General features: G+C 38.1%; 2 protein-coding genes across 7 annotated transcripts in view; one reads left to right on the top strand and one right to left on the bottom strand.

The window, feature by feature from the left end:
• The window catches only part of LOC137290706 (spindle and centriole-associated protein 1-like), a 30,573-nt gene extending 12,903 nt beyond the window's left edge, over positions 1–17,670 (bottom strand). Inside the window, exons 1-8 of the mRNA XM_067821791.1 lie at positions 17,616–17,670; positions 11,935–12,024; positions 8,531–8,578; positions 7,570–7,636; positions 7,053–7,135; positions 6,755–6,826; positions 5,878–5,936; positions 5,287–5,396 (exon numbers count right to left, since the gene is read on the bottom strand). Of these exons, the coding sequence (XP_067677892.1) occupies positions 5,287–5,396; positions 5,878–5,936; positions 6,755–6,826; positions 7,053–7,135; positions 7,570–7,636; positions 8,531–8,578; positions 11,935–12,000 (505 nt within the window). The 5' untranslated portion in view covers positions 12,001–12,024; positions 17,616–17,670. The remainder of the gene's footprint in view (positions 1–5,286; positions 5,397–5,877; positions 5,937–6,754; positions 6,827–7,052; positions 7,136–7,569; positions 7,637–8,530; positions 8,579–11,934; positions 12,025–17,615) is intronic.
• Positions 17,671–18,192: 522 nt separating this feature from the next.
• LOC137291761 (probable global transcription activator SNF2L2) overlaps positions 18,193–27,843 on the top strand; it is a 28,128-nt gene continuing 18,477 nt past the window's right edge. For 2 of the 6 annotated variants that reach the window (XM_067823272.1, XM_067823275.1), the window contains exons 1-7: positions 18,193–18,299; positions 23,382–23,525; positions 23,934–24,777; positions 25,261–25,458; positions 25,745–26,108; positions 27,228–27,354; positions 27,617–27,790. In XM_067823272.1, coding sequence (XP_067679373.1) covers positions 23,433–23,525; positions 23,934–24,777; positions 25,261–25,458; positions 25,745–26,108; positions 27,228–27,354; positions 27,617–27,790 — 1,800 coding nt within the window. In that variant the 5' untranslated portion in view covers positions 18,193–18,299; positions 23,382–23,432. The remainder of the gene's footprint in view (positions 18,300–23,381; positions 23,526–23,933; positions 24,778–25,260; positions 25,459–25,744; positions 26,109–27,227; positions 27,355–27,616; positions 27,791–27,843) is intronic. The other 4 variants (XM_067823276.1, XM_067823278.1, XM_067823274.1 and 1 more) reach the window with 3 other exon arrangements.

The following is a 27,843-nucleotide window of genomic DNA, read 5'->3' on the forward strand; positions in this document are numbered from 1 at the left end:
CATGGAAACCAAGAAAAAAAAAAGAAAAATGTGAAACTAGCAAAGGCACTACTTATGGTATGTCTCGGTATGTCTCATATATCTGCTAAGAGTTACTGACAGCACACGAAGCACACCCCTCCTTTCTCCTTCAATGGAAACCATAAAAAACATATTTGTCAAAAGTCTGTAAATAGCAAATGTCACCATATCATCATCTGTTTGTTACCTCTACGAAATTTTGTTGAAAAATCTCAAATGGTTTTCGAGTTAAGCTCCAGAAACAAAATGATTATGGTGGGACAGACAATTCGTCAACAATATCTCCCCACATTACATTCCAGGGTGATAAAAACTTGTGAATAATTAATGCCAACAGATAAAAAGGTTGCCCAAAAGTCATGAGCTTCACTCTGGCCCGCAAACGAATTCACAGAGAGGTTACGTAACTGCAGTGAACTGCAGTGAACCGCAGTGACGTCGTGTAAGTAAGGATTTCCTGTAAGTTGTATACAAAATGTGTGAGAAGCTTGTCATTTTGCAGATTTCTTGACATCAACAAAGACATGCCGAATTGTTGCATTGTGATCAATTGCTCCCCGAGGTCATGCAGAGGTTGTCAACATGCAGATTTCCACCGGTCCCCATAGTTCATGCTACATGGGTTGTTTGTGAGTGTGAAGCAAGCGCTGTGGAAGCTTGTAGTATATGTTCCAAGATAGAAAATGCTATTTAGATTTGTCTTTTGGGATCAAAATGACAATAATATAGGAAGAAGTATTATATTGACACCCACCTTGCTTCCTAGAGTGAAATTATGTCAATAGCAACGCCATCCTATTGTCCATCAATCAAATACATATTGTACTACCAGTAGCACTTAGATTCTGTAACTCAGAGAAAACAAACCTAAATTGTATTTATTCTCAGACTGGAGGAATGGCACCACCATTCTTTAAAATCATGGTGTCACAGGATCAAATCAGCTCCTCAAAAACTAGGCAAAGGAGTAGATTGTGAAAACATACAGCTTTTTTTTTTCACAAGAATTGTCATGACTGCAGGTTACACAAGCCTGTAAACAAGGTAACTGAATGTGTATTCTACACTCCCCAACATAGGCATTACATCAAGGAGGCACTGATTGGTTGAAATTTTGTTCACAGCACAGAATTGTCCACTGCAATTGTCAAAAAGGTAGATTTTAAGGTAATGAAATGTCAAAATGAGTAGGATTAATGACAGGGTTTCCTTTATAGTGATGCCAGTAAATGATTTATGCATTTATACCCCTTGAGTATATGTGATCTTTAATAGCTCCTAATGTTAGTAAAAGGGTTAAGCTAAACTGAGATGACAGAATGACATTTGCTCCACAGTAATTTATGGCTGCAGTCTCAGACTGAGAAACCTAAGTTCTTTAACCATTTGGTGACTTTAACTCAGTATACTTGCTATAAAATTATCTTGACACAAACATACAAATTAATGAAAGTAGCCCTGGAACTTGTTGAATGGTTAAAAATCACAAATGGTGTAACTCATTTTAACATCACACCCTAGAATTTCCATTCAATAGCATCTGGTTATACTTCCCAAGGAAATGTTCCAGTTAAATGCATCTATGTTAGAAATAGCTTGGTGCTGTCATTAGTGACTATATCAGCCTGACTACATATACAATTAAAGCTGGTGTAATTCACAACTTGCCTCTTGCTTCCAGAAGAAAGTCATATCCTGCATGGAACCACAAGTTCAAAATGAGAAGACCATGTAATACATGATATAATTTGTATATTCCTTGGAGATATTTACTTGTTAACAGCATGTCATTGTTCATGACATCCTGTATTCAATGCTAACCATGTATCTTTGGAAATAGTGCCTCAATACAAATTATTCTTTTCAAAATAAACCCATCCTCCAAAGTTAAATATCCAGTGATATCATCTGTCATATAAGAAATCATCCTTCGACGCAATATTCCAACCAAATCACTGCAGCCTGGACCAGAAAAACAAATGGTCAACTGCATGAGCAACTACAGTTGAGCATTGTTGTTCCAAACTCTGGTAACTTGGTTGTCTTGACATTGCATCTCAGTTCTCCTTCATAATTTATCATTATTCAAGCTTGTAACAGATGTCCTGATATATCAGATATCTTGATATAATTTTGTTGTGCCAACAAGCAAAATTACCCTTTTAACTCGATATTTACAAAGAAATTTGATATTCACATACTTTTCATGGGCAAGTATCCCTCTGAACTGAGGTTGCTCCCCAGTTTAAGTAAACTTACCCTCAGTACTTTTCGTTACACTACACTACTGAGTCTAACAAAACCTTATGGGAGGTCGCGTCAGGTAACCTTTGAGACTCACCAATCAGAACACAGCTTACCAAATCGCAAAAGTGCATATTTGCACATACCTTTTGAACTTTTTATCTCTAAAAGGTTAGTACCCGAACGATTCCGAATGCTTCCGGGTGATGCACATGGCATACAGCAATGACAACGGTGAGTAAACAGTGGCTGAAAATAGTGTTTTCGGCAATATTCAAGGATGTTATCTTGCGGAAATATTAGCTATTGGTAACCATGTCAACAGAAACCCCAAAGCGCATATACTGCGGGTTAAATAACTGTGTTATATGCGGATTTTTGTTTGTGGAGAGATCTGTGTCAGTGACCTAAATATTTTGAAAGTCCTTCCGATCCCTAAATAGTAGCCTTTGTCTGATTGGTTAAATCTATTTAACCATCTCGCGTTTGATTGGATGGTCACTGGTCGCTCAAAGGTTACCTGACGCGACCTTCTACTAGGTTTTGTTAGACTCAGTGGTGTAGTGTAACGAAATACTCTGAGACTAAATTTACTTAGACTGGGTTGTTCCAACATGTTTACACAAGAGTATGGCACGAATCATAGGGATGCTGTGGCGTATACTAATCAGTGCTAATTATCTAGGAAGTACTTACTGTTACTACTAAACACTAATGATGCCGGATTATAGTTTCGTACCAATACATACTGAGAATACAATGAGGGTTTTTGTAATCATGTGACGAATAGGAGATTGTTGAGTGATTTGTACAAAATGTCATGGATCTGAAATGATACCACATATGAAATGAAATGATATGAGATGAGATGAAAACAGTAGAAGAAAGCATATCTCAGTATAAGAATGATTTACACATATGTTCTGAATAGTTGTGATTGAATGTTGTCTTCAGCCACTGTCTGGAATATCCTTTTATATCATTCAAGATGTACTCTGTAACATTAGCTGTATCATGTGTGATTGTGATCCCAGTGAGTAAAAATGTATATACAAATAAATATATATGAAATCTATTGTTTGATTTGTTTTACAGTGATATGTGATGATAAGCCCAAGTCAGATGTCTTTAAGTTCAGATAACTTCTTGATCCCATGAATACTGAGACAATGGTGCTCCATTATCGTGACATCATATGTTTTTGATCATCATATGTTTTCAGTCGGCCATTACGATTCCCATTTATAGCGTGATAATGCGGGAAAATCCATGAGAAGCAACCTGCATGTCAACAACACAATCTCAGCTTTTGGTGGGACATAAATATACTATGAATCAAAGTTTCATGCATCAACAACAGTAAAAAAATCAACGAAAGATTAATTTTAACTCTGAAATCATTAATGCAATATCTACTTTATAATCAATTGCCTAAAAATCCTAAATCTTTACACCAAAAACGCCATTAATCTTTCGCCTGCTTAATTTACATACTACCTTACAAGATCACGTTACTACTCGTGTGACCACGCTGACAAATTTACTTTTATAGCATGTCAAAAATCTTAAAATTGATTGTGTAAAATCGGCAATGAATTGCAAAATTCATTTCCAAAACGGCACTTGTATTGTTTAAATTATTTTGTCTATAGAAGGCAATCAACACTAAAAATGCTAGTAACCGAGAGTGTAATTATGAGGCTGCAGATAATGATGCTAAGGTTGCAGTTGGACAGGAATGCTAGACTTTCCATCTCATAGGGTAACTCACCACAATAAATGACATGGGAAATCTACAGTTCCCGGCTACAGTTAAAACTGTTTTAGAGCAACATAGAAAGGGAAATTCTTCATTAACTCTGCAATTTGAAAGCTTTGACTGTATAGTACGCGTTATTGATACAATGGGCATGATGTACTATCACAATATTGCTAAAAATATTCAGGTAATGAAAGAATCGAAAACATTATCACGTCACGTCCGGCGAAACTTTGAGATTGCTTTTGACATCAGTGGCAGATTAATGATAGAAAATGCATGATATGCATGGGAATATAACAGTTTATGAAAAAACTGTGTCTTGTCTGAAGGTAGGCTGAACGACATTAAGAGATTGTATCTGTTTTTCGTTCACGAAATATTTTATCGGTATCCGATTGAAAACCCATTACGCCAGGATATATCTATTCTCTTACAAGAGAACATTGTTTCTGTATGTAACTTGGTCCTATTACTATAGCTAGCTAAAATTACTTACCTGGAATACAAACATAAGGTACACAGGTTAAAATTGGTCTGAAGCAATGCATGCTTGTTGGTGGTCAGGCTCGCTGACTTGGTTGAAACATGTCAGCGTATCATATTTGCATGGATCAATAATGATGCTATTGATCACAGGATTGTCAGATCCAGTTTGTGAAAACAAAATATATGTGACACTTTACGTTGAGACTTTCTAACATATATTGACAATCAAGCTAATCTGGTGGATGAGCTGTCTAAGGCGCCAGGCTAGTATTCCAGTGAGCTTTGAGATGCTGGGATCGAGCCCATGTGTGACCGGGTGTAAGAAACCTTGGAGACAACTTTGTGTGCAGACTCTTTCAGTGTTGTTACAACCCCGAGTTTGCAGTACACAAGACTGTGCACTTAAAAGAACCCACAAATCCATTGGTAGATGACCAGATGGTGGACACATAAATACGTGCTAACACCTAGTTGCAGGTACAGCAACATGCAGTAAACATGGACAAAGTACTGTGACTATGTGTCCCAATCCACCCAGCTGTGAATGGGTACCTAATAAGGATGGGCAAGACACACTAACTCAGTGTGCCTAGTTGGCTGCAAGAGTTGAATGATCCCCAGGGAAATGAGATTGAAAATATGATGTGCCATTGTGATAGACATTCAATGATTCGGGGAAAAATGAGGAGCCCTCGAGCAGTTGAACTTTTCGAACTGGATATCAGTGCTATACAAATGTATGCTATAATATTAATAATAATAATAATAATTACCTGATTCTGAGTCTGTAAAGTCATTGAGAGCTGCTTGATCCATCACTGACTCACTCATAGTTTCAGACTTGGTTCGGATGTCCTTCACTGGCGCTACAATATGCTTAGCCCTGGAATTGGAAGAAGAGCATGTGGTTTGTGTACAACAGGCATAATCTCATTTCAAGCCTTCTTACTGGAAATATGAATGTCCTGTAAAATATAAGAAGTATTTTTGTGTACACTACTGTAAGATACTTTTGAAGCAACATAACTGTGCATCCAGCTGTACATGCATATATTTTTCTGCATTCATTCTACACACTTTTGAGTACTCAACACAAATTTCTGCACTTCATTAAAACCCTGCAACAATCACAAATTGTAGATCCTGGCACAGTTGTGGGGAGTAAATCACAGTCCAAAAGAACAATTGGTCCTGTCAAATGTATGCTTAAGACTATCACAGACAGTGAATCCTGTCCCGGTCAAGGGATGCAACCATGCACAATGAAATGCTGTGCATTCTAACTCAGCCATCCATGCAGCCAACCGACCAGTGTACACTTAAATTCTATGCAATTCTACTTCCAGTGTGCACCATCTCCTCACCTTGCGTGTCCACCGTCTCCACCTGGCACAGAGGTCACATTGGGGATACCCAGGAATCTCTGGAACACACAACATACACAATCATCACACCATGAACACCTGCTGTTAATAGGTTTTATTCAGTTCGCCAATACAATATATATCTTTGCATGCAATGTGCCTTCATTCGACAGTAGATACATCTGCTGGAAACACATGTCACTCACTCTCAGGCATCCAGTCATGGGTCGCTCCACTGGAACCATGTAAACTTCAAGTGTGTGAATTCATTATCCACGTTAAAACCTGCAACTTTAGGTTTCCACAGTAGTGGTTAAAATCGCATAACTGAAGATTGGTGATCACTCAACACAATGATTGCCAGAGCACTCAAAACTGTCACTTCTAAACTTCAGGGAACCCAAAACACAATAGCTTGAATTGTACTCATTCACATGCAGATACAATCACATAAGGCCCGTTCTGAAGAACCTACATCGGTTACCACTGGAATGCACACTAGAGTTCAAAGTCCTCTGTCTGACTTATCAATGCATCTCTGGCACAGCCCCAGGGTACGTGACATGATTGATGTTTACCATCCCTCCTGGACACTCAGATACTCAAACCTAAACCTCCTTACAGTTTCATGGCTCGCTATGGATAGAGAAGCTTTTCCTACATTGCAGCTGTAGAGTTGAACCACCTCCCAGTACTTCAGTCATTCTGTAAAACGCTTAAAACCTTTCTGTTCCAACAAGCCTTCTGTGCATGAACTCTGAACTATGTGACATCCAGACTTTGTATTTACTTTCATTCCAGAGCATGCTGATGCATGGAATACAGCGCTACACAAATATACTTATTATTATTAACTTATCCATCCTTGATAGCATACCCGAGGGTCATCTCCAAACAGGTCTTTCACAACTGCCATCATCTTGTCAGATTTGGATAGAGTGTCATGGAGCTGAAATGATACCACAGATGAAATGAAATGATATGACATGAAGACAAACTGGTTCAGCATATCTCAGTATAAGAATGATTTACACATGTTCTGAATAGTTGTGATTGAATGCTGTTTTCAACCACAGCCTTGAATATTTCAGCAATCCAAGTATTTGATCACAGACAATGGTTACAAGAACATCAATCCTTCTGGGTGTACAACAGACTAGCTGTGATCAACACACCTGCTGCTGGTCATACAGAACCTCCTTCATAATAGCCACCTGACGAGCCTCTGCCTGAGACAAGCTTGTGTTCTTCTGTTTGGCTTAAATGAAACAGGAACAGTGAATTGATGAAATAAAGAAAGAAAAGTTTGATGATTCATAAAAAAATTTCATGATACACCTTTAATACTTACAAGGTAGAGATAATCTGTAATCCTGTATGTCAAGAAAGCTGTTGTCAAACAAGAGTCATCAGGAGATGACAAAAGTCCCCACAGCCTTCACAAACTTGAAAGACCAAATCATCTGACAGTTACTTACAGTCAAAATTGTTTCCATAGAAAACCAGAAAAACAAAACTGCTTAAATCTGCGACTAGCAAAAGGCACCACTTTAGGTTCTGTTTGATACATAACAAAAGGACAGACAGACAGTTTTATTTATGGTTGGTGTTACTACAAACTTAAACATCATCATCAAAAGAATCTAGGACATACTAATTATATTCCTATATGGTTTAGAGAAAAACACTCACCTTTCCTCATTTTCTCTAATTTGACAGTCATGTGATTCTTTGACTTATGGGCGACATGTCGGTCTATCTAGAAATAGAAAATACAGTGGCGACTATAGCTGCAGTTGGACTTGATTGATAGTATTCCAATATTTGCACCATGTACCAGTCTTCTTCAATGTTGTCAGAGGCATATGAAAATATGTACAAACTGACCATAAAACCAGGGTTAAAAACTTACACTGAACCCTCTGGTAAGAACCTGCAGAGTAGGTGGGTGGGTTGCAGAGTAGGCAAGTGGGTGGGTGGCAGAGTAGGCAAGTGGGTGGAAGAGTAGGTGGGTGGGTTGCAGAGTAGGTGGGTGGGTGGAAGAATAGGCAGGTGGGTGGCAGAGAGAGTTGGTGGGTGAACGGGTGAGTGGGTAGATGAGTAGCAGAGAAGGTGGGTGGAAGAGACGGTGGGTGACAGAGAGTGAGTGAGTGAGTCGAGGCGAGCTTTACACCACTGTTAGCAATATTACAGGACTCAAAAAGTGGGCTTCACACATTCTACCCATGAGGGGAATTGAAACCAGGTCTTCAGCATGATGAGCAAATGTTTTAACCACTCGGCTACCCCACCACCCCTAGCAGCGGTCAGTAAATAATCAAATCTGGACCACACAATCCAGTGATCAACAGCAAGAGTAGTGATCTTAGCAACTGGGATATGTGAACTTGTGCAGGTGGGACTTGTGAACCAAGTGAGCGAGCTTGACCACTCAGTTTTGTTAGTCACCACTTACAACAAGAATAGGTTACTGAAGATCAGTTGTCATCTGGATCTTTATAGGTCTGATGATGATGATGATGATGATGATGATGATGATGAAAACGACAATGACGACCACAACACTGACCACCAAAATAAGTCAAAACTGTCATTCAGTGTCAAGACAGAACTTTTTCTTTAATACAATTAGTATGTTATGGGAAAAACTTACCAGCTCTTGCGCTGATGGCTTGTATACCGATAGATCATTGAGTGAATCCTACAAAATAAAACATCCATACAACAAAGTGCTCACATGACACGAAATACAACAATAGTCTCAGTTATGTACATACGCCAAAAGTCTATTGTGTTGAGTCCAATCTAGGATTTGAAAAAACACACAGGGATAAAAAAAAAATACTTGAATCTGTAAATCTCAAACACATATTACTACAATACACTCTTAACCCCCTGGATGCCGAGTATTTTTTCAGGCGCACATTTTCATAAGGTTTGAAAAGTGAACGTTGTGCGAGATTTGTACTGGATCTGTGTAAGGCTATAAAATTGCACAGAAATGCAGAATATTTAATTTCCTATCCGTTGGTATGAATATAACTGCGGCTACCTCAGGGGTTTGAGAAATAGACACTACTAAAAGTTGCCCAAAACTTTTGTGTGTGTTGAAAAACAGTAAATTTCTCCTTTTTTTATTGTGCATCAATAAAAGCACTCTGCTACGATTTTTTTAATTTGGCATCTTTACGGAAAGTGTGAGCGAAGAAAATACAGCTTGATATCTGAAGTGTATATGAAATGGATGTATGTGCTAATGCATAACGTCATACTCACAAAATCAAAAATGACCTGCAATAAATGTCAAAAATTGATTTTCTTCTATGACGTCTAACGTCGACAGAGAGGTCATGCACGTATAAAGATAAGGGGGCATAACTCAGCTATGGTTTACATTAGGTCAATGCAACTCCGATCACATGGAGAGAATTTGCTGTGTATACCGACAGTATATTTTCGTTATGTTTTGTTCGCATTGAACCAAACTATTCCAATACAAATTTCCCCAATGTGAAAGAATACCTTTTGGTAGTTTCACAATTTGTAAGAAAAGATGCCAGTGTACTACATCAAAAAGCAGGTAACAACGATTTCGATGTCCCTATCTGATACATATTGTAGTTCTTAGATTCCCATATTCTCCTGTTTGTGTAGATGCCTTTTTAATAATTTTCCATCATTATTAACGGAGTAACAGCCACATTTTCAAATGTAATGAAATAAATGAAAATAATGCGATATTTTAGTTGACGTCATGGCATGTTTTGCCCATTTTGTGATGTCGGAAAAAGACGACTCTGGTTTGCTTATTAGTATGTATCTAACCTAATTTCCACTCAATGTGTAAAAGATCTCGGCTTCTGTGTCAGAATTCAACACTTTTTAGCCAAAATATAAAATGAATGGTTTTACCACTCAAATAGAGTCCTGAATATATCAACAATTACACGGTTTTACTACATATCTTATTGTGAGCAACATGCACACCTGTCTGGCATCCATTCAGCGTAAATGAAAATTTCACAACACCTGAATATTCATTGAGTATTCATTTAGGAAATAGACTTTTCTTCTTATGATTATTAAATCAATTCCCTTCATAAGTATGCAATGAAAGGTACAATGAGATCGCTTTTCCAGTACAGAAGTATTAGAATATGGACATAAGGCTTGTCCAAATTAAGACATGACTTGGTTTATATATTTTTAACAATTTTCGTATAAATATTGGTTGAGTTAGATATTCTGCCATCAGACATATTTTAATCGAATTTGAATTGACTTTATTATCGAAAAAAAATGACAATGAATCATGAAACGTTTTTGCCAAACTCGCACCTGGTCAATTAATATTCAAAATTGTTTTGTATATAAAAACGACTCAAACCAATACAATGAGCAAGACAATTCCTTTAAACAGTAGTATGTGTGCCCCTACATTTCATAAAATGTACAAATCATTTTCATTAATATTATCCGTTTTACTTATAAGTTGGAATTAAGTCACTGTTTATTAACCTGTTCATATGAAACTGCAATATTTGTCCCAACGTATTGAATATTGCACATCACGGGAACTAAAGCACATGTTGCAGTAATGGCTACGTGTGATCTTCCAACACTTGTGTAGAGGCTTAAAATGTGGTATAGTACACTTACTGAGTCAATTTCCCATGTAAACACTACTCAAACAATCAAAAGCTTTCAAAGAATGAAAACGCATACCTTATATCCACACACGATATGGTGTTGAAAATTGGATATATGTAGATACTGAAATCAATTTCATGAAAAAATATCTGAACGATGCGCAAAATATACACCACAATGCTAAAAGTGCAATCGGAATCGTATGGGCATTGTGTTTACTCTTGTTCAACCGACCTTCAACTCAAAGATATTGCCTAATATGTGCAACAATGTTGACATGTGACATCACAACCGATGACTGATTTCTTTCAAAATGGCGACTTCGCTGAGAAGCGTACACAGGATTTTGTGAGGACTTTTTGCTTGATTCAGGGATCTTTTGTACATAAATGTGACATGTAAGTAATCAGAATTATTCTGACTATCTGTTTATTGTTATATGTTCTTATCGTTTACATCGTAAATGGCGGAAGAATCCAGAAATGCTGATAAGTACCATTGTCATTCTGCGTGATTTTGCGTCACTCATGGCGTCACGCAGCACTAAACGTTTGACAGTTTCTTATGAATTACCAAATGCTTTCATTGTATCTATTTTCAATTTGATTTTTCTTGCTACGATACTCTTCCCCTGAATATACTAAGCGTATTGAGCCATTGTAAGCAATTATTAGATGTCTGGATGTTGGAAAATTTCTGAAAGCACACTTCGGCGTTCGTGTAAGTGTATTTTCGAAAACATCCCAACCGATTCTGGGTACATCGGTGACGTTTCAGAATTATCATTACTGGTTACATGAAAACTTGATATCAGTGATCATTAATATGCTATTTTTGAAATTCATTACTCCCAGTAATTATCTGATTTTCACATTTCAAAACATACTGCAAATAACGCTGTGAATCTCGATTTTGTACAGTTTGAAAGTTGACGACATTTACGATGAAGCCTATTTTGAAAGGTTATTTTAAGCACTTTAGCTTGGTCTGAGATAATAGTGGATGGTATCAAGAAACGGAATTTTCACGCAGAATTCAAAACTGTTAAGTATTTATATATGCATGGTATATTTAGAATTTTATTGGACTTCAAAGTGAGTGGTGCAGAGGAGGGACATATATATCCCTGTGGCATCCAGGGGGTTAATGGCATTGTGTGTTTATACATATTTGTTTACCATGTGAAGAAAGTAGTAAACGCAGATGTTTTCTTTATCGGAAGACACTTAAGGTCAATAAAATGAAGTGAGCAGCAATGGTAAAAACTGAGTTGTCACGGAATGAAAATCCAATATATATTTTACGATCACCCAAAGAATACTACAAATCAAAATTACCCGATTATTCCTTCATACTATGACATCAGTTTCTCTAAATGGTATGGCAAAAAATGTTCTTGATACTCACATCCCAATTTGGCTTTTTTCGAGTAAGGACTCGCTTCTTTTTGTGGCCTGGCCTCACAAATGACATTTTCAGTGTCTCTCTTAACCACTGCTGAAATGAGTAGAAAAGATAAGGTAAGAAAGTGCAAGAAATGAGGAAGTGTTTGCTGTTTAACACCTTACGCAACCAGTCTAAGATGTAACATGTATGTGAGATAGCCTACAGTCTCTTGGGTGCAAGGTGGTAATGCTCTATGGTGAGTGAGTGAGTGAGTTTAGTTTTACGCCGCACTCAGCAATATTCCAGCTATATGGCGACGGTCTGTAAATAATCGAGTCTGGACAAGAAAATCCAGTGATCAACAACATGAGCATCAATCTCCACATTTGGGAACAAATGGTATGTGTCAACCAAATCAGGAAGTCTGACCACCAGATCCCATTAGTCACCTCTTACGACCAGCACAGTGGTGCTCTATGATAATTCAGTCACCAAGATAAGCCAACTCTGGTTTGTAAAACCTATGTTATTAAGCACAGACAGTGATAATTTAATAATGTTTGAAATAGAATTTGAAACAAAAAACATACATGCAATACATGTACATCCAGCAATAGTCTTGAGCTGCATATCAACACAAAGTATTGTTACATGAACCTGTATTGCCATAAACATTTTATTGAAATGTATGAACCAGAAGTAAAAGACAAAGCAAGAGTGATTATTTTTAGCTTCGTATTTTTAGTTTCGTATCACTGAGGTGTGCATACAACTACTGTCAAACCAAGCGAGTGTGATTAAAATGCTGAAACCAATATGGTTACTGATACAGTAATAGTAGTAAATAACCAAGTTTCTGTATCACAGATTGTTCAATTCTGTCATTTTCTCTAAAACAATTACAAAGGATGAACTTTGTAATCTGCAAGTACTAATCAACCCCTTGGTTGACAATGTCAGGAAAAAATCCAAATCACTTTGGTGGACATGCCATCATGAACATGACAATTAATCCATTGCTTATGACAGGCATTAATGCCCCACTACTGCAGACAAGCAGAGACCTCAATGTGTTCCAACTGTTAAATATAATTATTACAATGTATCATATCCACTCTGAAACTTAATTGTGAAAATGATGATATCATCAAAGATACTTAAATGAAAAACACAAATCAAAATACCATGTATGAATGATAAAGAAATGCAGAACACAAATCTTGAAGCTGCAGCAAGGAATCTCAAGATGGTTGTACGGAGGAAAGGGTAGAAAAGGGATGGATGATTTCAAATTAAATCACTGAACAGTTGAATCTGATTTGTTAGGGATACTTTTCATTTTTTCTATAGCATTCAAAAATTTTGATATCGGAGAAAGTCAATCTTCAGAGACAAATTTCAGTTAAAGATTATTTTTCATCAAGTATTTTCATCCTCATCTTTTTGGGGGAGCAACTAAGGATGAATAATGGGCTTGGAAAGGCTCTCAGATGTCACCATTTCACCTCAAAATCTCACAATTCTCCTTTGAGAGGACTTCACTGCTGTGAACCACTGTGGACCCTTGGCCCTTAGTCATAACTATCCAGATAAATCTCTGCTATCCCCATGAGGTGGGGTTTTGACTGGAGCTGTCATGTACTTGCACAGCAAATACCTTAAAAATCTATTTTGTTAGACAGACAACTTGCAGACATGTTATCATCAAACTCTTCAACTTCTCTTTAATAAGAAGCTATGGAATAGAGACTAGATCTGATCTTCAACAACTGATGTCTGACGAAAGATGTGAAAAGGGGTGCATGCCATCAAATCCTAATTGCATATATTGATGCTCATGATGTCAGTCACTGGTTTGTCTTGTCCAGGCTTGATAATTTACAGACTGCCATCACATGGCCACAGTATTGCTGAGTGCACGAGTAACTAACAAGCATGGTATTAGACAAAAATCAAATTTAAACAGTGATATCTACATACTAGCTGATTGATTAGGTGTGACCAGCATATCTAAAAAAATTCACATGTCAAAATCAAGCTTGATAACATGTAACTATAGGTAAATATATAGGCAAAACAAAGGATTGATTCTTGTCAACACTGTGTCATACTTCACAAACAAGTTTTCAAACTGTTTATACAATGTTTCTATGTTTGGACACTTTGGGGTTTTTTTTGTGTGTGAAAACACACACAAAGGGCAATGACATGTTCAACTTTGTACACTTGATACAACCACTTTAAGTCACATATAATAATATATGCTTGCCTAACATGAATTGTGAACAATGAAATACTTTCTACAAACAATAGTTCATGAAATGACTGTTTTGGTCAGTCTGTTCATGAAATGACTGAAATCTCTAGTCATTTGATGAAGTGACTGAAATTTGGCCCTGAGAGTTACACTATCTGACTGAAATAGTTTGTTATTGATACAGCTTCTCTTATACAGTTTTTGAGTTTGCTGATTGTTATGAAAACATCCTAATTAGCTTAATCAACATAGCTATCACAAAATCCTTATCTGTTGTCTTTTAGTCGGCTTCTCAGGGATTAATTCTTTCCTGAACAAGCTAGTTGTAAACACCGACATAAAATCCACGTCCCTTCTGTGGGTTGTACTTTTACCATTACCTCAGCAACCCTGCACATTGTCTAAAATTGATTATTTCCTCAGTCCCAATGAGTGCCGGATTAGACAGCTTCCACTGTATGGTCAACATCAGACTTACTTATAAACCTGAAGCCTTCATATAGAGTGGATTATCAAGTTGCTCAATATGATTTTCTATCGAGGTGTTCTCAGATAATTATGCAAATAAAGATTTGATTTTAATGTTGTTTTACATGTGGGTACTTTTGACAAAAAACCTTTGAAAATTTGTAAAGCATTTTATTGGAGGCAGTTCCTTCTGTGACACTAATACTGGGCTATATAAACTGTTAAAGGGGCACTGATGCGGAGCGAATAATGTTTCTCGCCAACGGTCTAATTACGAAATCAAACCGCAAATTGGTCAGCGTCCGCGCCTTCGACCGTGACGGACAAAGGAACTGGGCTCCTGTCCATATTAGCAGAATTTCTTCACCTAAACAGTCGGGAGGCCGGATGCCCATCATATGCCATTTCTTTAAAAATATCCATGGTATTCCTTGTCTGATCGTAACCAAATATCCCAGCAGTGTAGTTCTTTTCGGATGCTTGGATGGTATAGTTACTGATCCAATTTGATCCTATTTCAGTGTTTTTAACCTGATATTTAATCATGTTACATGAAAATATGATGTCTACAGGCACGTAGCCATTTGCTTCAGTACATGAAGTACGGAAGATTGCAAAGCTTTATATTTAGGTAATTCTGAGTGCTGGTTCAGCTGTGATAGCAAATATCTTACGAAAATTTTGGTAGCTATGGTAGCTACAATGGTTTATTATTTATGATAATAAAAATACACAGTTGATTTATTTGAATTCGTAAACAAAAAACGATGACTTTGCTTTGGTAGAGAAATCTGAAAATTTTCTTGCGTAAAAAAACCTTATTTCACCTATTTACCCAAGTACACAGCAAATGCCCGTGTGTATTCCTTATGTAACGAAATTCCGTTGGTATCCTCAAAACAGTTTCAGCCCAATAGTGTTTTCAGGCTGCATGCGACACAGAGATTACATCTTCCTTGCTGTAACTCACGTTTGATGGTGTAAACCTACACGTGTTATTTGTCATTCTCTTGATGGTCAATTCATGAATTTATAACAGGTATAATTAGTAGTAACACAACTTCGGTTACTCAACAAAGGTTCCCATTTGGCATTTCTCCTGTCTGGAGTAAATACTCAACATTATAAATTAAGGTCTGTAATGGCAAATGTATTGTATGTTATGTAATACGTGCATGTAAGTGATGCAAGAAGGTTTATCAACTAAGTTACAAAAACAAACATCGATCAAAGGATTAACCGATAACTCACTGATTGATTAATTACTTTTATCTTTTAGCGGATTTGTCAAAAGGCAGTGTGTGTAGATGACTGCACCCTGTCGTAAAGCGTAAGTGCAAAAACAACATCCTCTCTTCAAAGAATTAACCACCCTTGCATTGATTGATTGATTGCTCATTATTGGTTAACTAAATTACTTAGAATAGTGGACATCATACAATTAGTTGCCAGGTGTGCTATCTTGGGAGACCAATCAGAGGTTTATCTGGTTTTCACCAACGAAAGACGTGAAACGATGTGTTACTTTTTCGCAAATGAGACAGTTGTAAGACACGCGACACAGAGCAGGATTACTTACCAGCTGCAGATGAATGGAATACGATTTCTTTTACGTGGATATTGATGGATACATTCCTGAACAAGATAGTAGCCTGACATCGTTGCTATAAAATTAGTCTGTTTTACATTCATTTTTTTGCATTTTGTTTTAATTTATTTGTTGTAGCATTCAGCAGAATCTGTATGACAGAAAAAAAACACTAGATCGCGTATGTGTGTGAAATAGGATCCACATTGGCATTCTATACAATGTATAAATGTTGCTGTTATGTTAGAAATTTACTATGAGTATAAGCAGATCGTGTGTTCTTTTATTAATTTTCAATATCATACAAGTATGACAATAAACTAACTAGGGTTATGAGACAAAATATAGAGACGTTTTCCGTCCTAATAGTTTTTTACCATTTCTGCCACGGGCAGATGATTAACCTTCAAAGTGTTTCATTTGTTTTCATAATACATTTGGAATGAAGTAAAAATGACTTCACCTCAGTTGATCTGTCTATAATTAAACTATCAATTGCGCTCACGGACTGCGCAGCAAAAGTCACAAACCAGTCACGAATTCTGGGATATCATCCGGGTACTCACGGGAGAAAAACAATAACAAAAGTTTACACCAGTCCACGGAAATTGCTCCGCATCAGTGCCCCTTTAAGGCCTTGTCATCAGAGACCATATAATATAGCAATAACTTTATTATTTGCAGCAAAGCTGGACCTACCTTTAGAATACATCACTAAAACTTTTCAAACACTTCATAATACTCTTTTATGTAATTGTAGGTGATTAGGGTTGGGTTAACCTAATCGTAATGTCCTCAAAAGAACTTGTGGTGCTGTATTCTAAAGGTACTGAATCAATGATATATTCGAAACTGAATGATCAGCATGGGAATATTAAATTGGTTAATTCATAGCAAAAAATAATGGCTAGATTACAGAATTCCGGACATCTTGTGGCATCTTTCAAAGCAAGCGAGTTAACATTTGGTTAGGGTTAAGATAAGGTTTAGGGTTAGGGTTAGGGTAGGGGTTTGCGTTTGGTATAGTAACGTGACACTAGGACTAGGTATCCCGTGTTCTGTAACTGTACCAAAAACAACACTGCCAACTATTGCGCTCACAAGAACTGTCAGTTACTACCATTTCAAGAGACAATTGCAACATTTGCCGTGTTTGGCTTGCTTGGCCTTTTTGTTTGTTTGTTTCTCTTGCCCTGAGAAACGTTGAAATTCGGTTCATGCCTACTTCAATATTTTCAGAAACAGTACAAGTTGGCACATGAACCAGCTTATACAGAATTGAATTCCCATTGATCAAGCATGAACGTAGTAAATTTCACAATATCGGCCGGCAAAGAATTACATGTGTAATATAATTCGTTACATTCTAGCCGAAAAACAAAAACCTACCAGAAGAATTCCATGTTTATGCTCTAGTCAGTCAAAGGCCCCGCTGTCAATGACGCCATGTTTGTGATTGGTTTTCACTCAAAGGGAGATAATCCTTGATTTGAGGTTTTAGAATCATGAGCGGTTGCCTCCCTTCGACAAGAAGGCGGCACTTATTCGAAGGCAAACATTTATTCGGGTTCATAATCATCGCCTGCTTGTATGGCCATGTTGTGCAATGGCCTAAATCTATATATTATTACCAGTATCATACTATAGCATACACTTCACTTTCATGGCGATATTTATTTAATCTACATCAGGAAAATATCCTCCCGAAATCTTCAAACTTGTTACGCGTGGGTGGGCTAACAAGTATACATCCACGTAATAAGATACTCAAATGGAAGGATGTGTCTTGAAAATTATTTATTTTACCAAACGACACAGATAGGTATTCGTAGTCAGTACCAACTCTATTCTAATATAGAAATATAGAAGTTCAGAATATACACTAATAGAGTTTACTTAGCAAAAGTGAGGGTTGTTTGTGGAATTTTTATGCGGTGGGGTCAAATTGACACAACACCGGTTCTGGGCTTGCATGCGTAGTCTCCGTGCGCACTAGTGAGAAGCTGATTACGGAAATAGCAATCTGGGACACTTCTTTTATCACAAGGCCAGTGTTATTGACTTATTACACCGGTAAGTGTGCACGTTGGCGTTTCGCGTATCGGCATATCGGTGCCTTAGTAATTCATCTCTTCAAAGAAGCCATCCAAATTATGATCCATTGGCTGTTTATTTGACTTGGTCGAGGTATTTTCCTCATCCGTTTGGCCTTTGTTCTAGCCAAGGTCTCGAATGGAAAAATCCAACACCAAATTTGTGATTAAACGATGTCTGAGACGACTTTTCACATTCTAATTAATACATTTGAAGTCAACAAGTTTCCAAGCAGCATATTCAGTACCTTCTGTTGATGTGTTGTAAGTATTTCATGTGCTTTCATATCGATTTTCTTTTTATGCCCAGTCATAGCCTAGTTGGGTTATGTGGGAATGAGTTCAATCTAGTTTAGTAGAACATCATTTCAATTCCACTTTTCTTATGGTAGAGATTTAAACCATTTAATTTTCTTTGTCAAGAATGAGTTGTGTACACAACTGAGGTTCGTTATGTCATAAATGAATTGAATTTATTGACATGTTAATTGTCAGAATTAAAAGATATGTTGTCTTGAGAGTACAATTTCTGAGAGATCGACTAGCTTGCAGTAAAATATTTTCTGTTCTTGTATTTGAAACAGTTAGTTAAAAGTTTAATAAATCAAGCATAATATCTTACTTTTGATCATACATGTTATTGTGCTAGATTATGACCACCAAGGTCAAATAAACAGGCTTAACTTGACAGTAATTGGGATATGAAATCATACATATCCTTCTGCATCTCAATTAAGTATTCCCTATGTAAAGCTGTCATGGCTTTTATGTGATCTTAGTAGTCTTTAACTGTGTTTAAATTAGTAACGGTAGTGTTGTTCAGGAATATTATTTCACTGCTTGTATTTGTGCTGTAGTTTGCTGTTTACAGAGTCATACAAAGTCATGATGCTGATGCAGAAGGCTAATTACTTTGGAGGGGGGGTAGGGGTTCCACAATATTCTTAATATCTAATGGAGTGCACTTAATAATTAACGATAAGGCCATATAATGTATTTTGGGAATTAGAGTATTCAAATGGTCTCACAGAGAAGCCAACCCGAAGAAAATTCATAAAGACTCTGATATACCTACAAAAACAATTCTTCTACGTTGATATTAGATACATTTTTGCCAAAACAAGATAAGACAATGTGGAATTCTGCTGTTGGAGGTGTAAAATGAATGCCTCACCCATGATTAGTGTCATATTTCTTAGAATCCATCATGATTTTAAGTATTTATTCGACTACTATTTTTATTGTCAAACTAATTTTGATGCTTGAAAGTACTGTTTGCAGCACTTTTGGGTTGGTCATTGTGAAAGAAGCAAATGCAAGCATAGTTTATGATAATGAAAAAATGTTTTTGAAATTAAATGGACAATGTACTACCTGATGACCTTTGAGCACAATCAGCTCCGACTGCCTTATTCTACGAGTGGACATTTTGCTTTTCTATCCACATTGTGGATGTAGGCTTTGTCACATGATCTGACTGTCTTTGTAAACAAGCTCATGGAAATAAGAACTGATGGGCGAAATGCAAACCTTTCAATATGCTTGTACATATTGTTTTTCACAGTTATTTAGAAATATCACCACAGCTGTAACTGTGCAATACAGACCGATAAATCTTTATGCCAGTTACATTAATGAAATTGAAACATTTGAAGACATGTTTATTTAAGTGTGTTAACCTCCAATATGAAACAGATGGAAAATGTATCAAATGATAGAGTAAGATGGGATGATGTGATAGGTGCCTGACAAGAAACAGCTCTGACTTCATGCAACCAAGGTATATTAATATCATAATCTGGATTTGATCTCAGCATCTGAAGCTGACAATTTTTAAAAGTATTATATTAAAGGTCAGATTCTTTGCAGATTCTGATACCTTTAGGTATGCACTTACTGACACAAATCATCACAAGTATCAATGAAACCTATAAAGTTGAAACAAAGCCGCGATAAAAAAAAGCCCACAAACTCAGAGTTCAAACAATTCACTAATTTTCCCCCAGCGCTGGGTGGGAAGTATGGTTTCAACAGCTATGCTGCACTCACAACGCATGCACAGTGAAAAGGTTCATGGAGCTGAGGTCGTCAGCAGTAGTCTAATCTTGGTTGTGTGCACAAAAAAGTAAATAATCTACTCATTACTTAAAAAACCCATGTTGATTGTGATAAGCAGACTCTGCCACAGAGAAAAAACTCATGTCTGGTTTATTGACACCTATATGTCGGTCTGCTTATCTGCTAATGACAAAATGCAGTGCACAACTTCAGTTATTGACCACCTCAGATTATTGACCACCTGCAATTTGAAATTAACACCTATCAGGCTTTTAAGCCCTAAACAAAGAGCATTGTGTATTGGCAAATGAACCAGTGGCCAATGAAAAGGCTTCATCACACTTGAGTGTACACCCACTGGCTCTACCTGGGTTCTATATTGCGACTGCTTCGTTTTCGAGGGAGATAAACCCTAGTACAAAATATTGCACTTTTGATTTGCAATTGTACATTTATGATTTTGTTTAGTTGTTTTTTCTTAATCAGCAATTCATTTAATATATCATGTATAAGTGAATACTGTGTCTTAACAATATCTGATGTTTTGGTTGCATGTGACCTTTAACATTCCTGAGCCATGAAGGCCCAGGGTTAGAATAGGTCTTCAGCAACCCATGCTTGAATTAAAAGGCGACTCAAGGGATCGGGTGGTCAGACTCACTGACTTGTTTGACATGTCATCGCTTCCCAATTGTGCAGATCAATGCTCATGTTGTTGATCACTGAATTGTCTGGTCCATACTCTATCATTTACAGACCGTCGCCATATAGCTGGAATATTGCTGGGTGCCGCATAAAACAAAACTCATTTGCTCACTTTAACATTCCTCATATAATAAGTGAATAAGAGAACTTTCATTATTTCATTTTGTTCATTGATTTTAATCATATACTCAGTCTGTGGCTTTAACACCTTGTCTGAAGCACGAGTGTTGTTATCCCCCAACATATAATGCAGATGATATTATTGGTGCCCCGTCTGTCCACCTGTTCGTCCAAAATTATTTCGTTTGTGGAGAATAGCATGAAAAACATTTAAAATCTCTCAACAAGATTTGGCTGTACATCAAATAAACCTGGAAGTGGTGCCTATTGCTGTTGTCAGGATTTTGGCATTTATACTTTTTATGTTTTCCATGGAAACCTTGGACATTGCACCGTTGCTCAAAGCCACCATAGAGCTGAGACTATTGTAAGTCTATATTAAAGTATTGGAGTTACGATCAATTACCTCTACAGTCTCTTTGAGGAAAGGGGCCCTGGTCACTTCTTGCTACTCTTGTGCACATTGGCTTCTTCATGTTCCTGTTATCATTAAACAATTTAGCTAAAAAGTATGGATTTGCTGCATTTTGTACATGGTGATTCTGTACAGTGCCCGCACCCTCAGATGTCTTCATTTTCTTGGACATTGATATAATTAATGATATTACATAGATTGGGAAAGGCAGGGGTCAAAGGCCATTTTGCACATTAGAATGAAAAATGGCCCATTAAAATTTTGAAGTTTACTATTGATACAAGGGCAGTGGCCCATTCACAATTCAGAAAATGGCTAATAATCCGGAAAATGGCTCTCTATCACAAATATAAATCTTCACTTGAAATGCAATCCTATTTCAGTGTGGGGCAAACAACAAGATATAGAAGTGCGCTTATAAGATTCAGGTGTATTAATCATAATCTTGCAATTGAAGCAGGGAGATGGACAGGAATTGCAATAGAAGAGAGAGAACAGTTTTATCCTTGAGGATGAAATCCATTTTCTTATAACTTGCCCCAGGTATCATGATCTTCGTGTTCATCTGTTAAATATCCCATATATTCTGTCACATGAAATGAAGTTTATATATATCATGAATTTTGAGAACCAGTCTTTATTAGCAGAATTTATCTTCGAAGCCTTGGCAGTGAGGAAGCAGTATCTTGACTCATGATGTAAGGGAAAAAAGTCCAACATCAAGCATAATCTATCAATTACTTTAGCATTTATTTATGCATTGTCACCCGTATACACTAGGGCCCCTATTACTGAATAAAGGAATGGAATAAATCTCCCATTATGTCTGACCTTTCACTCATGAACTTGGTATTCAAAAAGAACTTTAGTATTCTATATATCATAAGCATTTATTGTCATTTGATTAACATAAATGATTTAATATATTACATAGACACAAAAAGAAAGTTAAAGTTATTTGAAAGTGAAAATTAGTGCCATATAACTTTCTTGTATCATGCATAATGACTTTTGTCCATCTAATCTGTTTTAAACCTGAAAAGTTGCTTCATGGGTCCAGTAACCTATTGTCATTTCAGGGGTTAACAAAAATCCCATTGCCTGAGGCCCGAGTCAATTTTCATTTGGGGCAATCAAATAATGGTATCTTACTTGTCTGTGGACTACTAGATAATTTCCTCTTTTGGTTTTAAACTACAGATAAACTTGGATTTCATATATACTCACAATGTACCTATTACATTTCGCAATAATAATAATTTAGAGCTATCAGTCTTTGAAATTTATCACTCTTCGATAAATAGTCCAATAAACATTTACCCGTGAAGGTCCCGGGGTAGAATAGGCCTTCAGCAACCCATGCTTGCCATAAAAGGTGACTATGCTTGTTGTAAGAGGTGACTAACAGGATTGGGTGGTCAGGTTTCCTGACTTGGTTGGCATATGTTATCAGTTCCCAATTGGGCAGATTGATGCTCATGTTGTTGATCACTGGATTGACTCGATTATTTACAGACCGCTGCCATGTAGCTGTAATATTGCTGAGTGCAGCGTAAAACTAAACTCACTCACCCCGTAAACATTAACATCAAACACTGTGTCATAAAATCAGGGCAAGTGGAAAATTAGTCAGGACACATTACTTTCTTGGAGTCACTTGCCCTGTGGCAGGTGGCTTGTTAAAAAAATTTTCAGCCCTTGTCATTGTCAACTTGTCTTATCACATTACAGGGTTTTATAATGTCAGGTGTATTTGTGTTGCAGGCTTTGGGGAAGGGGAAGGGAAGTAACTCACACAAGTGAGTGACAGCCAGTATGGCATCTGGGGACGACAGCAACATGATGAATACACCACCCCCAGGACCTACTCCGTCTTACCCTCAAGACAATGTGCAGATGTTGCAAAAGGTAAAACTGGTAACTTATTGATTTTGTTACTTTTTATGTCAATTTTTCATTTTCATTGATATTACATACATTTTGGAGTCATCTATGAAGAATTTGCTCCCCCTGGGAAAACTAGAAATATGATTGTGATTTAACAGGTTCAAACATTGCCTGACCACTAGTCAAGGAGAGCTCCATGAGCTGTTATTTATATGATTTTTTGAAGTAATTTTGATTGAGAATTGTGTGAGTATTTTAGATTCACCAATGGAAGTGTGAGGTCATGTTTCAAGTAGCAACATTTTCAGGGACACCATTTTTCCTCTACAGTTATGATTGATAACATATCCATGTTCCTTGTATCAATTACACATGTAATGGAACATTGTATATCTGGCTTCATTCATGATGATGCTTTGTTGTTCATAGGCTATTAGCCAGATGGAAGAGAAAGGGATGCAAGGAGACCCAAGATATGATCAGCTGATGGTAATGGCAAACAGGGCCAAAAACATGTCGGGTGGGCCTGGACCTCATGGCATGCAAGGGGGACCAGGTGGGCCAGGAATGGCTGGCACCCCTCCACATGGAATGACCATGGGGCCACAGTCGCAGGGAATGCAAGGACCTATGCCAGGAATGCACCAAGGTCCTCAGGGAATGGGTGGTCCAATGCCAGGAATGGGTGGGCCACAACCAGGAATGGGTGCTTCCCAACAAGGGATGGGTGGATCTCAATCTGGGATCGGTGGGCCTCAACAGGGAATGCCTGGTGGCCCTCAGCAAGGTATAGGTGGAGGGCAGAACATGAATGGGGGATCTCAACAGGGCATGAATGGTGGCCCACAGCAGGGTATGCCTGGGGGTCCTCAACAGGGCATGCCAGGTCCGCCAGGTATGCAAGGACCTGGTGGCATGTCACATGGAGGAATGGGTGGTCCCGGCCCCAACATGCAGGGCAATATGGCCTCACAGAACATGGGAGGACCCAATGATGGGCCAATGGGAGCACCTGGTATGAACATGCCTCCGAACATGAGCAATCCCAATGTGCCAACAAGTAGTACATCGATGTCGCAACCATCATCCAACATGGGTGGCCCCACTGTAGCCAATACTAGCGGTAGCGGGGGTGCCTTAAACACAACAATGGCTGGCCCAGGTATGAACTCCGGCCCTGGGCCTATGGGACCTGTTTCAGGGAACATGGGGATGGGACCAAACATGCCACCACACACTATGGAGGGGAATCAAGGTCAAGGTAAGATCCAAGGTAAGAAACTTCCTTCTTTATTCAGTGTTGAATCAATCTTTAATTCAGACGAGTTTTTTTTAAGGTATTGACTTGTACTGCTTGGTTTTATACCTTTTCAACTTGACATTAATGTTTGAAACATTTTAGTCATTCAGTGCTTGAGAGCATTTAGGAAAAGATGTACATGCTTATCTTGCTAATGTTCAGTGATGTTATTCACTGCTGGGATGTCATGAAATGAGGCAACAATGCAGCAGCAATGCTTGGCTGAGGTGGCTGATTTGGTTCTCAGGGTCATTATTTGGTGAATTCATCATGTTATAACCAGATGGTATCTTGTTCAGACTCCATTATTTGCAGTCAGAAATCAAGGATCAGTTCATTAAATACTGAATGAATGTCCATTTCATAGACATTAAAATGAAAAAGTGAAAGATAATCATTTACAGTTTTATAGGGAAAAATGTCTTTTAAAAATGTGAATGTGATATTCTTCTCCAGGCAGTGCCCCACAAGGAATCCCCCCTGGACAGATGACTCCTGGAGGACCTCGCCCCACCGCCTTCAGCTCCGCACAGCTCCATCAGTTGCGAGCACAGATCATGGCCTACAAGTTACTAGCTCGCAACCAGATCATCCCGGACACACTCCGGTTAGCTGTGGAGGGTAAGAGGCCTCTGGGACCATTTCCTAGACCAGGTAAAAACCTGAGCCAGTCTGAGAATGTTGTAAACTGTCCTGGACAGCAAAAACCTCGCTTTGTAAACGGGTGGGTGTGCTGGCTTTTGGAAGATTGAAACTTGCTCTAGTGAGTGGGCTAGGTGGGAAGTGTTTTTCTGTTGTTGGCATGAGTTTTTGTAAGAGTTTCATGAAGATGCTTAACTCTTGTAACCATATTGAAGCTGTTTGCTCAAACTGAAAAAATATTTGCCTCAGAAATAACTGAGCTAGGACGTACATATTTATTGATCTTTTCCTATAACAGCAGATCCTCACCAGATGCAGCAGATGAGGATGCAACATCAGCAGCAACAACAGCAGCAACAACAACAGCAGCAGCAACAGCAGTCTCAACAGTCATCTGACCCATCACAGCAGCCACCGCAGATGCAGATGAGAACAATGTCGAGTACTGCCCCGCCCTCAGCGATAATGTCCAATGGAGCCCAGGTCCCTACATCAACACCTGACAGCGGTACTGCAACACCCAGACCCACCCAGCCTAGTCAGCCCCCTCCACCTTCAGTGCAAGCCATGATGGCCCTACAGCAGAAACAGAACCGTATAGCACCGGTGGCTAAACCACAGGGATTGGATCCTATTGAGATGCTCAGCGAGAGAGAAAACAGGTCAGAGGTCAACAACACTGCTGTATATTCATAAGAAGATGTCATAAGTTGTTCACTGGTCGTGAGGGGGTCATGGGCTCATGTATCCTCGAGGTTTCTTTATGAACATAAACAAACATCAAGGGTACGTGAGCCCATGGCCCCGTCGCTACCAGTGAACAACGTATTTATCTTACCCGAACTGTTTGAAGCACTTGTGTTGAATGCGAGGAGAATTTTGCAGACGACACAGGGTAAACAGATTTAGATCTCCTTTCCATCGATTTTCAATCACAAAACATCGATAATTTCCATGCTTGATGCGTGATTCAATGTTATTCGAGGTAAAAAAGTACTACAATGAAGCACCAGAAGGGTTCAAAATTCCCAGCTGTGTACATTGAAAGTAATACATCGCCTGTAAGCGGGGCATATTGAAAATAATAGCATAGCGCTTAACCAATCAGAACGACATTTATGTGTGAGGTAAGATAAATATTCATAATAAGAAGTATACATTCTATGAGTCATGTTATCTGTAACCATTCACTACTAATTCTGTTTGTTGTCATAGTATTCCTGGTAGCTACTGGTATCATGTTGCCATAGCATTGTGACGTCATAAACATTGTGAGATCATGGGCAGAGTTAACAGTTAAGCCTTACTGTTCAGTTCAGCTCAACCTGATGAGGGGGCTAGGATAAGCCCCGAAACATCGTAAAATAAACTCAAGAAGTTGCTATCCATAAAATTTGACCTGTATTAGGTCAGAGCCAATTGCCAAATTTGGCATTTGATGTTACGCTTTAAGTGGGCCTTTGATCCTTGACAAAAACCTTATCTGAAAAGTCTGAGATAAGAGATCCTGGGATTCAGTCCTCATCAACTCAAGGACAACCTAATTTTCATATTATATGCTTTGATTCACACTATTCCTATATTTTGCGAATGTAGCATCTTAGCTTGTCACCTGGGTTTGATTATAAATGGATACGGTATGTGAAGTGAATTTTTAGTGTCTCTTGTCATGAATTTGCTGGAAGATTGTAAAACCACTCATCCTTTGGACATTATCAGGAAAATGTGTAGAAGCATTGCAGGTAAGTGATAGTGCAGATTTGTCTTTCATCTCACTTCAGACTTGCTGCTCGTATTGGATCTCGGATCCAGGAACTCAGCAAGATGCCGGCCACTATGCCCGAAGACATGAGATGCAAGGCCATGATAGAGCTCCGGGCGCTCAGACTACTCAACTTCCAAAGACAGGTACTGGTATAATTTGGCAGTTTCTGTTAAACAAGATAAATAAATCATGGGTTACAGTGTGTTATTTGCAGCACATACTTTTGTGCCGCGTATTAACTAAAGATTAAGTTGGAGCTAAAGGAATTAACTATTTACAGAATTTGTTATGCTTTTTCTTTTGATTTGTTTCTATGATGAAACTTGTCAAGACCAGACTACAGACTGTTGTCACAACTGAAATATTGTCTAATACACCTAAATCCATCTTGATTTTCTCCCACAGTTGAGAACTGATGTTGTGTCCTGCATGAGACGAGACACCACTCTGGAGACCGCCCTCAACACCAAGGCGTACAAGCGCAGCAAGCGACAGTCGCTTAGAGAAGCCCGTATCACGGAGAAGCTGGAGAAACAACAGAAGGTGGAACAGGAGAGGAAGAAGAGGCAGAAACATCAGGTAGAAGAACAAGTCCTGACAATGATTTAGCTGTGTAGACCAAATGCTTTTAT

This window comes from Haliotis asinina, chromosome 7 (genome assembly GCF_037392515.1).
Source record: "Haliotis asinina isolate JCU_RB_2024 chromosome 7, JCU_Hal_asi_v2, whole genome shotgun sequence".
NCBI lineage: Eukaryota > Metazoa > Mollusca > Gastropoda > Lepetellida > Haliotidae > Haliotis > Haliotis asinina.